We start from the raw sequence: 10,330 nt of genomic DNA on the forward strand, positions 1-10,330 counted from the left end.
TGCTTTTGCACCCCTAACCCTTTTATTCTTGCTTCACCCCAACTTTAAAACCAGCTGCCTGGGAGGGGCAGCAACCCTTCTGTCCTCTTCAGGCCAAGGCAGTCCCTCGACTGTGTGGCTTATTGTCATCTCCCCAGTCTCACTCCACACTCCACAGGTGTCAATGACTCTCTCACTTTTGTAATGCTCCACTGGCCAAACCCTCCTTTCATCTACAACATTGCTGTCCATTAGCCATGTCTAGCACTGTCTCTTCTGCCCAGGGTGATGCCTGTTTTTGTTCTTGCCCACAGACCCCACACACACCCCTTCAGAGCGGAAGGGTGCCTGCCCCTCCAGCGTGGACTCGCCGCTGCTGCAGAGGATGGACCACATCATCCGTGCCCTGGAGCAGATTGTTGGCAAGCTGGACCACCCCGAGCCACCTAGCCAGCCCTGAGCCTGGCATGGAGACCTCCCTCACCCCAGGCCGAGGTGGGAGAGGCTGATGTGAGGGGAGCCTGGGCATCAGCTCAAACCAGGTGGGGAGAACAAGATCAGGAGCTAGCCGTAGGGGCAGGGGGCTATGCTATGCAGGGAGACAAGGGGTTGGAATTTGACAGGGAACAAAGCAATGCTGGAGGCATAACAGGAGCAGAGCATGTGGGGGCTTAGCTAGCAACTGGCTGGGGGCATGTGGAAGGAGGCAGCTTATAGTCAAGCAGGTTGGGGTCCTAGCCTGTTAATGCTTTAAGTCTAATAAAAATAAATTTAAAAAAAAAGCATGTAATGCTATAAAAGGTAGTCTGCATCTGGTCTGTGCTTGGGGGTGGTGGTACCCCAGTTTGGAGAAGGGATGGGGCAGAGACGGTTGGTTTAGGGGAGACCCCTCTGCAGAGTGAGGCTGTAGGATTGGGCATCCCCCCCCACTGCAGACAGCACTCGGGCCATGAATGTGGCTCAGCTACCCTAGGCCTCACCCCTTTTGCTCATGTGATTGCCTTTAGTGAACACCCAAGGCCTTTTGGGGGCAGGGGTAAGTGAAATAAAAATAAATAAATAAAATTTTTAAAAACCCCACACCCCCACAGCTGTAGCTGGAGGCAAGGAGAAAGGCGGGGGAAGTGTTCCCGGATCCAGGGGCCAAGCTTGGATGGGACCTTAGGAGGTCACATCTAGTCCAACCCCTGGTCACAGCAGGACCAGCTACAACATATTGCTGAATACGAATCTCTCCCCATCTGATGAGGTTAATCTGGAGCTGATTTCCACCCCGCCCCACCGCTCATGTGGCCCCACGGATGGGATCTAGATCCTCACAGCACAGAGGGAAGTTACAGAAGATACCATGTTTTGAAGAGTTTTAAAAATCTGACTCCTCATGCAATGAGGGATTAGATTTTCACCCCATCAGCCATTTTTGAAGGAGCCTGCAACTGTGTACTTGTGTGTTTGGCCATGGCTATAAAACCACTTCATGGCCAGATAGAAGTGATGATTTTTCACCCTGTCTCTCAGCGTGACTTTGGACCCCAGGAGGTGAAGAACATCACCACCCCTCCTCTGCTGCCAATCCAGAAGGAAATTCTAGTTCAGACAGCTCCATATAAGATTATATCATAAAAAAAATCCCCTCTCCAAGAAAAACAACCAACCAAAACAGATACACCAACACTAAGTCCATCTCCTCCCTGTCATTTTTATTGCCATCACACTCAAAGGCAGAGAACAGAGCCCCCAAACCTTCTGACCAAGATGAGGATTCCCAAAGTAGCAAGGACTAGGAATAAAGCAGTGCCCAACAAGGCAAACCCCAGCATGTGTTCTTGTGTTTCTTCATCACCTGAGAAGGAAAACTGGGAATTAGGACAAGATGGGAGGGGGCTAGTAGAAATACTGAAGTAGAAAAACACCCCCGTCTCTAGCAATAGGGGAGGAGAGGAGAGGAAAGAATTCTTTCACAGGTCCGTGCAGCAACTATAAAAGCCAAGACGTTGGGGAAGAGACGGGCATCCTCCCTTCTGCTCCATCTTCTGGCAGCAGCAAGCACACCCCCACATACCCCATCCCAACTAGCACCGTAAGCCCCACTCATATGCAGTGCCTGGCAGCTGTTAATAGAGTCTAGGGCTCCTGGCTGGGAAGCAAGAGGCGGTGGGAACTATTGCACTTGCCAGGTCTATGCCATGTGAGGGAGGAGGTGAAGCAGAGGGGGATGCTGTATTGCCAACCCTGGGAAGTATTTTTTAGGCTCTTAATCTGAGAGCACAAGGGGCTGGACAGTTTTGCAGATTTTTCATGCCACTTCCTTACCTTGTGCTGCCATCAGTGCAGCCTCCATTCGGTTTTCCAGGATCTCATCTGTAGGTTCTCCATTTCTCCCCAGAAGGCGATGGAGACCAGAGAATGCCTCTGCTTGAAGTGCAAGCTCAGGGCTCTCTTCTGTGCAAATGAGCAGAAATAAAACCAAAAACCTCCCATGAATCTATGGGCACAGGCACACTTAATACTATGCATAATCTAAAACATGAAGTGACCAGTTGGACAACCATGGTTAAAGCCATCTGGAGTGGCTCAAACGTGTCCCTGGAAGAAAAAACAATCCAGTACTATTTTGAACTAGTTCAGTCTTGGGGTGTTCTATTCAATGGGCCTAGCCAATCCAAGCAACCATGGTGCATCACTCCCCGTCCTGCCATCCCTTCTGCTGCAACTGGCCATTCTGGTACGTGGCCAGAACTCTATTGCTCTTTTTGTTGGTATTTTTTGTCCCCAAGCTGCTTTGAACCATGTGGTCAATCAAAGCAATATGGCTACCAACCAGCTATGTCCTCAGTCCTCTATTTGACCACTATATATCAGTATGGGGTTCCCAGGGGCTGGGCAGGCAAAGCATGGGTGCAAGCACTCCCTCCCCACAAAAACTCACTTACTGTGAGGCAGGCTGGGCCAAGGCCTTGCTCCCACCTCCCAGTGGTTAGAGCAGTTCAGTTGGCACCCAGATGCAGCTGCCTCTGGGGTGGGTTATGGTGATAAGTTAGGGTGCTTGATCCCAGCCACTGGCATCAGAGCCACAAAACAAACAACAACAACCACCACCACCAAACAAAAAAGAAGACACAAGCTTACCTGTTGTGGTCTTGGTGGCTTCCTCAGTGCCATCACCAGACATCTCCTCTGCATTAAACCGTCCATGCAGGGTGTATGCTGTCGAGACTGTAATTGGAGCAGGTTCTGTTACAACCCACGGGGAAGGTCTACACATACTTTTAAGCATGCCTAAAGCTTAATGCACATTAGCTTAACATGTGCCAAGACAATTTAGTTGTGCATTTACACATGCACGTGCTCAGGCACACCAATGTGTTATGTGGACCCACTTGGGACTAGAGTTAGTCCCAAGTCAATGGACACACGTACCACATCTACATATTCGCTAATGGGTCTTAGCTATTCATGCATAAATGTGATACCTGCTTTATGCAGACATCAAATTTAGGTGACATTAGCTTAAAAGTTGCCCTTTTAAAAAGGTGCACACATGTAGGTGTGCACACTTAATGCAATTTAAGTTGGGCTAATGCACATGCCCACTGTGTTCCAACACCTATCGCTCTAGGCGCCCTATGGCTTAGATGTCCTACAAATCCAGGATCCACACCCCTCACACTGACCAAGGTCTCTGGATGGGAGAAGACAACATGGCTAAGATGATTTCAGGAATCGCACCACAGGTCAGACATCCTAGCCAAGGGTTTGGCCATGGACAGATCTTGGCTTTTGGGGGGGGGGGGGGGTGCATCATCCCATATAAGAACTACACCTTTTTTCACCAGCTAAAATAGAAACCAGAAACTGTATTAAAATGTTAGGAGGCCAAGCCTCAAAGGGTTATTCAGTTTAAGACCAAAACAAAAACTAACAACAACAACAACTGGGGGAAAAAAAAAAAAGTGCACTCCTTTGCTAGATTATACTTAATCTTAAAATTGCTTCTTGGCCTTTTGCCCAAGTTTAAAACAAAGAAAACCTAGCAAACAAAAACCAAGCACTAGGGAAACAGTAGCTGGATGTCCATTTTTATGGAGTGATAATTTTGCACGTCTGGTTAAAATTAAAAATCAAGCAATTAACCCATTACTTGAGCAATATGCCATGTGTGGCAGGGGTCTCTTAAGTGAGAGGACCAGGGTTTTCCCCTTCCCACAAAAGGGGACAGTGAATGCTAGGAAGAAACTCCCTGCCACAGCAATCCTCTTACCTGTGCTTGGCTCTTCTGGAAGGTCAGCAGATCCCTCGCCTGCCTGAAGGAACAGGGGGCTGCTCGACATAACAGCTCTCGATCGGGTCACTAGCAGCAGCCCTGATATTGGGAAAAAGGACAGAAGTCAACAAGGAGGTTCAGTTCATGGCTAGAATTTGCAATAAGTGACCAAAAACATCCCTGGGGGTCCCCAAGGCCTCAGATTTCTCCCCGCAGTGCTGCCACTTGCTGCAAGGAATACACCAAGGCTGCCCTAGGATAACCTCTTAAGCAAGCCTCAGCTCTAGTGCCCTTGTACCAGACCCTGATGTTGCAGCAAGGGAAATCTCTGCCAGCCCCAGGTGTCCACCCCATCACTTCAGGGAAGAAACCCTGCGTGTTCCTTTCCATGGAGTGGATCAGCCTGGAATAGTCACCAAGAAGTCACTTTCCTCAAGCAAAAAAATTGGTAAGACGACAGAGTAGCAAAAGAATCAGTCGTAAAGGAGAAAAAGGCACATCAGCAAAAGTGACCATAGGTTTGGGGAAAAAAACCCAAGAAACCAACCAAAAAAACCCAGCGTTATTCTGATTGCTCAGGAATCAAAGTTCTCAGCTCAGAAACAGCTGGTTGGATGGGCCGTTTCTTTAATGCCTTTGCGAAGAGGATTTGGATTTCCCTATTATATAGAGGACAATCTTGAGCATCCGCTCCACCAGTGGCCCCTTCTCATCTGCCATTGGTATTTGCTGACTCCCAGTACAGGAAGTGGGCCATGGGACCAGTAGCCAGACAGAAGGGAGGGGAAGCAGAGAGAGGAGCCCCCCTACCTTCGGATATTATTTCCTCCACTTCACCAGGTCCTTCAGTAAGACGCTTGGAGCTTTCGTCTCCATCCCCAGTTTGGAGGAGGAGGGGGCCGATAATGGCACGGACTTGGCTTCCTGGGAGCTCTGTTGGTAGGACTGCAATGAGAAAAAAAAAAAAAAAAAAAGAGATCCCCAGATCTGTGTTAGGGAAGCCTCATCCCACTTGGGCCTCCATGGCACAATGGGCTAAAAGATGCCTACCGTAGTCATGGAGGTGGTGGTCAGTCACAGAGTCCAGGCAGGTTCAGCTCAAAAGAGACATACATTTCTGGGAAGCCTGTCCCAGCACAGACCCCTACCTCCAAGGAGGGAAATAGTCCTCCTAGTCTCCATCATCTGTTGCCCCTTTGAGTCCAACTCCCCCGCACCCCCCACGGCTGCAGAGTATCGTCCATCTTATCCTTTGCTCCCCTTCCAGAACCAGGAGGCAGCCAGCTGGGCCTCTTGGCTGTCCTTTGGATCCCAGTCTCCTGGTGTTCGGGTTTTGCACCCTTTATTTGGATGTTAGAGGACTGGGGGTCCAAATTTTTCACCCTCTCAACTCAGTCTTCTCCAGGTACCAGCAGACATCCTTCCTAGTGTGCCCCCCCCCCCCCCAAAACTGGACCCAGTTCTCCAGGGGAGACCAAATCAGTGCAGATGAGGACTGCAAAGAGGCTGTGGGAGTGTGAAGCTGAAGAGGCCTCCTGGGCTATTCAGTCTACACCTGGAGTCATAACCCAAGTCCCCCCTCCCCCCAAACCATCACCCAAAAACTGACCCACTGCACTCCTCTGGTCATCTGGGGCTGGAGGCCTGTGCCTGGAGCCAAACTCATCCGCGTCTCCTCTGGATGGCAGGCAGGTTCCAGCTTCACAGCATCTGCAGATCTCAGGGTGGCCTTCGACTGGGATCCAGCTAAGAGGGAGCAAAAACAAGGATTTAGCTCAGACTTGAACTAAGGTCCACTGGATCTGGATAGTGGATCATGGCTTTGCGTGCCTCAATTAGTGCACAAAGTGGGGCTTGCCATCCAACTAAAGTGAGGAGGAACAGGATGTGATATGCAAATGGATATGGTCTCTTCTAAGCACTATCTGCAGAGGCCTGGACACTCCCCACTCATATTTGGCCCCCAGATCTCTCTCTTTCCAGAAAGGGGTAAAATTGGAAAAAAAAAAAATTAAGCCCTTATTAGCCTAATAAGGTAGAAAAACAAAAACAACAAGTGGCTTGCTGGAAAAAAAGTGAGCCTTAGCAAGATCATATCAAGGGGACAGAGGTTTCATCCTCCTCCTCCTATCCAACCAACCCACCTCCTGCTGGCTTTGTTGAAGGAACAAGCTTTGTTCCAAGGGTCTGGTGCCCGGACAGCTTCCATCACCTTCAGATAGCAGGAGACGTAGATCTATCAAGGAGAAAGACAACTTGGATCCATCACATCCATGCCAAAATACCCTCCCCCACCCCCGTTTCCTACCCAGATGTGCCTCCGATGACCTCCATGGCTTCCGGGAAGCCATGAACTACTCAACTCACATTAACAGCAGTGTTCGTATTAGACTACAGTGGGTCATGGATGGAGAACTAGTCATGGATGAGGGCTGGAAGGGACCTGCAGAGGTCACCTAGTCCAATCCCCTGCCTGAGGCAGGATCAGCCCTATGAATGAGGCCAGAGACAGACAAGGGAGAGGGTGGGTGGCCATGGGGTGCAGTCACCACCCTTTAATTCCTTCTCCACCCAAACCAGCTGCTCAGCATTGGAGCAAGTCAATTAACTTAATGTGCTCTTAATATAAAAGGTTGGATTTGATTTCTGCCAATTGCTTTTCACTCTACAGATGCTCATGGCCTTTTTCTCCTTTGTAAAATGGACTTCCTTTTCCACTTGAGGTATCAAATTTCTCATCACATCACATCCTACACCCCCTGAAATAAAACCCATGTTCTTTTTTGAGATGGTATCATAAAAAGATAAAAGTGAAGACTCCTTTAAAAAAAATCAACAGTTTCGAGCAGGTTTCCTCCTGCAAGTGCCATATATAAAATTTTTGATTAATAGTTTTCAGGAAGGGTCTGGAGTGAGAAGGTGCATGCAGTCTAATTTTTGCAAACATCTAGTTGGTCTAATAAGAGATATCACCTTTTGCCTATAACCATCACCTGAATACCTGAGCCAGGTAGAAAAAGAAACTTCATCTGGCAGAGGAGAAGTTAGAAATGGTACAAGTTCTCCCAGGTAGAAAAGCCCATTTGTAAGAGAGTTTGTCAAGTTTTAGCAAGGCTTCTAAAAGCCTTCCAGCGGGCTAGAGAAAAGTCTTCCTTAAACCTTTGAAATTAAAAGTTTTATAGAAGTGTCATCCTTGGAAGTGAACATGCTAGTAAACAGAGCCTTGTCTGGGATGCAGTTGGGGCTGGTCCTGCTTGGAGCAGGGGCTGGACTAGATATGGTCTCCTGAAGTCCCTTCCTGCCCTCATTTTCTAGTAGTGAGGATTTTTTTTTTTGGGGGGGGGGGGGGGGCGTGAACATTCAGTGAGCTCAAGAGGGGTAAAACCAGATTTTTATGCTCCATTCCCAGGCCCAACTTCCAAACCTAGCTAGAGAGACTTGAGGCACGTGCCCTCTCAGGCCTGATTTCCCCCCCCCCCCCCATCAAAAGCTATCCCTTGGCCTCATGGACAAGGGTTTGAATTATGGGAGCTCGGGGGTGCCTGAGCCTCCTCCGGCCGTAAGAGAGCCCCCTTATGTGATTTGAGATTCATAACCGGGGCAGGAGGCTGGGAAGGGTCTCCAATTATTAGGGCAGCCCAATATGTATGTTGGGCTGCGCTAATAGTAATTGGAAAGCTATCTATCCATTTTTTTTTTTGGCAGAGCCCCCCCATCCCCCTCCAGACTTAAAGTGTAATTCGAACCCTGCTCATGGAGGTCTAACTGGTGCGAAACCACCGAGCAGTTGGAGGCAGCTTCTTCCGACCAGGGGACCCAGGGGTCCTGGGTTCCTCTCACCCAGGACATTCACCCACAAGGTCCCTTTGCGTGCTGGATGGGAGAAGCAGCAGTACCTGGCCAAGCCCTTGCTCCGCATTACTCACCGAGTCTCCAGCGTCCCCAGCAAAGCGGAAGGCATCGAGAGTGAAGCGCAGGACATCCGGACGTGGCCGCGGGGCCAGGAAGGCTGAGGAGGCCCCATCCAAGCGGCCATCAACAAGGCACCTGGAGGCAAGAGCCGAGATTAGGGGAAAAAGCTTCCCCACTTGACCCCATTCCTTTCCCCAGAGCTGGGAAGGACCCAGGTGTTTGAGCTCCTGTCTCTAGCCAACCTCCCTCTTGCAGACCCCAGCCATCTCGCCCCACGCTCCCCTACCCCAACTCTTCCCAGAGCTGGGAGAAAACCCCAGCATAGGAGCTCCTGAGTCTTGTGGGCGGGTCCAGCTCTCACCCGTTGTGGGCAACGAGCACATGACGAGGACCTGAAGTCCCATCCCCATGGGCCGTGGCCTCACAGGCATCCACGAAGACTCGTAGGGGGCTGTGACTCCCTGCGTGGAGCTCGGCTTGCAAGTGCAGGATGTCCCCCAACCGAAGGAGCTTGGAGGCCCGCTCCCCATGCCAGTCATCTGCAGAGATGGTTAAATCAGCATCACCCCAGGGGAAGAAAACCCAGGTGTCTGGGGCTCCCAGGCCCCCTCCCTCCCCCCACATGAGCTCCAGAAAAAGGGTCGGGAGCCCCCAGAAGGGGGTGGGGCAGGGAATCTCAGCCTTCCAGGTCCTACATCAACTAGTCCAGACCCCAACCCCACAGCCCTCTGATACCCCCACACCATGAAGCAGCTCTCCCACCCCACTAGGACCTCTACCTCAAGGACCCCGTACAGACCCCCATCCATCCAGGCACCCTATTGGGGGACCCCCAACTCCCAAAGGGACCCCCAGACACCTCCATAGACCCCCTAGGACCCTATACAGACCCCCTGACAACCCCATACATCTATAGACGTACCATTTGGGGATCCCCGACTCCCAAAGGGACCACCCTGTAGACACCTTCATGCCTCCCACAATTCCCCAAGTATCCCCCCGCAACCTACCATCCATCAAGCGGAGGCTGAACCCCAGCCGGGCCTGTGCCAATGCTGACCCTGCAAAGGGCAGCCATGTGGGCTGGATGGCCTTGCCCCCGACACGGCCCTGCCTGCAAGAAGGAGGACACATCACAGGGTGGCAGATACATGTGGAAGGCAGCCAAGGCAAGGCCTGGGGGGTGGCAGATGCCCACAGCTCCTACCTGGGGTAGTGGCACTCAATGGGCACAACTAGGGGCCAACTCCGCATCACAGGGGCAGGGGCAGGGTGGTAGATGAGGCTGGTCTTGTAGATGAGGCTATCAGAAGTCACCTGGGGAGAAGGGAGGTCATGGAGGGGGGAGTCTCTAATCCCAAACACCCCCACTGTTCCCATCCACCAGCCCCCCTCTCCGATCAGGGAGGGGACCCAGGCATCCGACCTCCCACCTTACCCGCTCTCCTCCTACCTCCAAGGTGCTGCCACACTCATGCAGCTCCACCTCGAAGCGCACCATGGCCCCCAGCCCCATGGGGGAACAGCCCCCCAGCCCCAGCTCCATGGGGCGCACAGGTCTGCCCCGGCCCAAGAGGTCTGGAGACACCAATACCACCATGTGCCCCGGCCCACAATGCACTACTACCGGGGCACGTGGAGGAGCAGGAGCCCCATAGCTATGGGGCCAAACCAGGAGCACCCACAACCAAACCTCCAACATCTCTCCTCTGTCTTCCTGCTCCCTGGGGCTCTTATATACCCCCTTGGCTCCACCCCCACCCCAAACTAGCCCCGCCCCCAGCTGGCTGTCAGCCATGGGAATGGGATAAAGTCTCTCCACTGGGTTTGGGGCTGGCTGGCCTAATGGATGGAGACCTATAGGGGAGCTGAGTGGCTGTGGAGATCCTTAGGGGGTGTTGAGGGGTCAAGGTCAGGTGGACCTCAGTGGGGGGAGGCCTGGGGGGTGACCCTAATGCCACCCAGGGCAGGGAGAGGAACCAGGGGGCTGGGGTCTGCTGCCTGTGGCAGGGAGGGGTGGGGGGCTCCCAGCAGGAAGGCTCAGCCTCAGGTGAAAGGGAGAGAGCCCGGGTCCCTGGCTTCCCTCCCTTTGCTGGGGGGGTCACAATCCTCAGTAGAGCACCCTCCCCTCCAGGGGTTACACTGTTCTGTGCCTCAGTTTACCCAGCCATCAGC

General features: G+C 51.9%; 1 protein-coding gene across 1 annotated transcript; it reads right to left on the reverse strand.

Moving 5' to 3' along the window:
- Positions 1-439: 439 nt before the first annotated feature.
- LOC149861896 (zona pellucida sperm-binding protein 3-like) lies at positions 440-9,857 on the reverse strand. Its single transcript, XM_090054715.1, has 12 exons — positions 9,609-9,857; positions 9,363-9,472; positions 9,166-9,269; positions 8,517-8,694; positions 8,170-8,290; positions 6,388-6,479; positions 5,853-5,989; positions 5,054-5,188; positions 4,241-4,342; positions 3,109-3,213; positions 2,293-2,421; positions 440-1,822 (listed from the first exon to the last, which is right to left on the reverse strand). The coding sequence occupies exons 1-12, from the start codon at positions 9,855-9,857 to the stop codon at positions 1,695-1,697; spliced, it is 1,590 nt and encodes a 529-aa protein (XP_089910841.1). The 3' UTR covers positions 440-1,694.
- Positions 9,858-10,330: the final 473 nt, after the last annotated feature.

Source organism: Crocodylus siamensis, chromosome 6 (assembly GCF_052110815.1).
Source record: "Crocodylus siamensis isolate JL-2025a chromosome 6, ASM5211081v1, whole genome shotgun sequence".
NCBI lineage: Eukaryota > Metazoa > Chordata > Crocodylia > Crocodylidae > Crocodylus > Crocodylus siamensis.

Bases quoted from the DNA above. Each gene is read 5' to 3' on its own strand.
- LOC149861896 (XM_090054715.1), bottom strand. From the start codon at position 9,857: ATGTTGGAGGTTTGGTTGTGGGTGCTCCTGGTTTGGCCCCATAGCTAT. The intron at 8,291-8,516 runs GTGAGAGCTGGA...TCTTGCCTCCAG, and splicing joins GTGCTCGTTGCCCACAACGG to GTGCCTTGTTGATGGCCGCT. The intron at 5,189-5,852 runs GTCAGTTTTTGG...TTCTCATTGCAG, and splicing joins TGACCAGAGGAGTGCAGTGG to TCCTACCAACAGAGCTCCCA.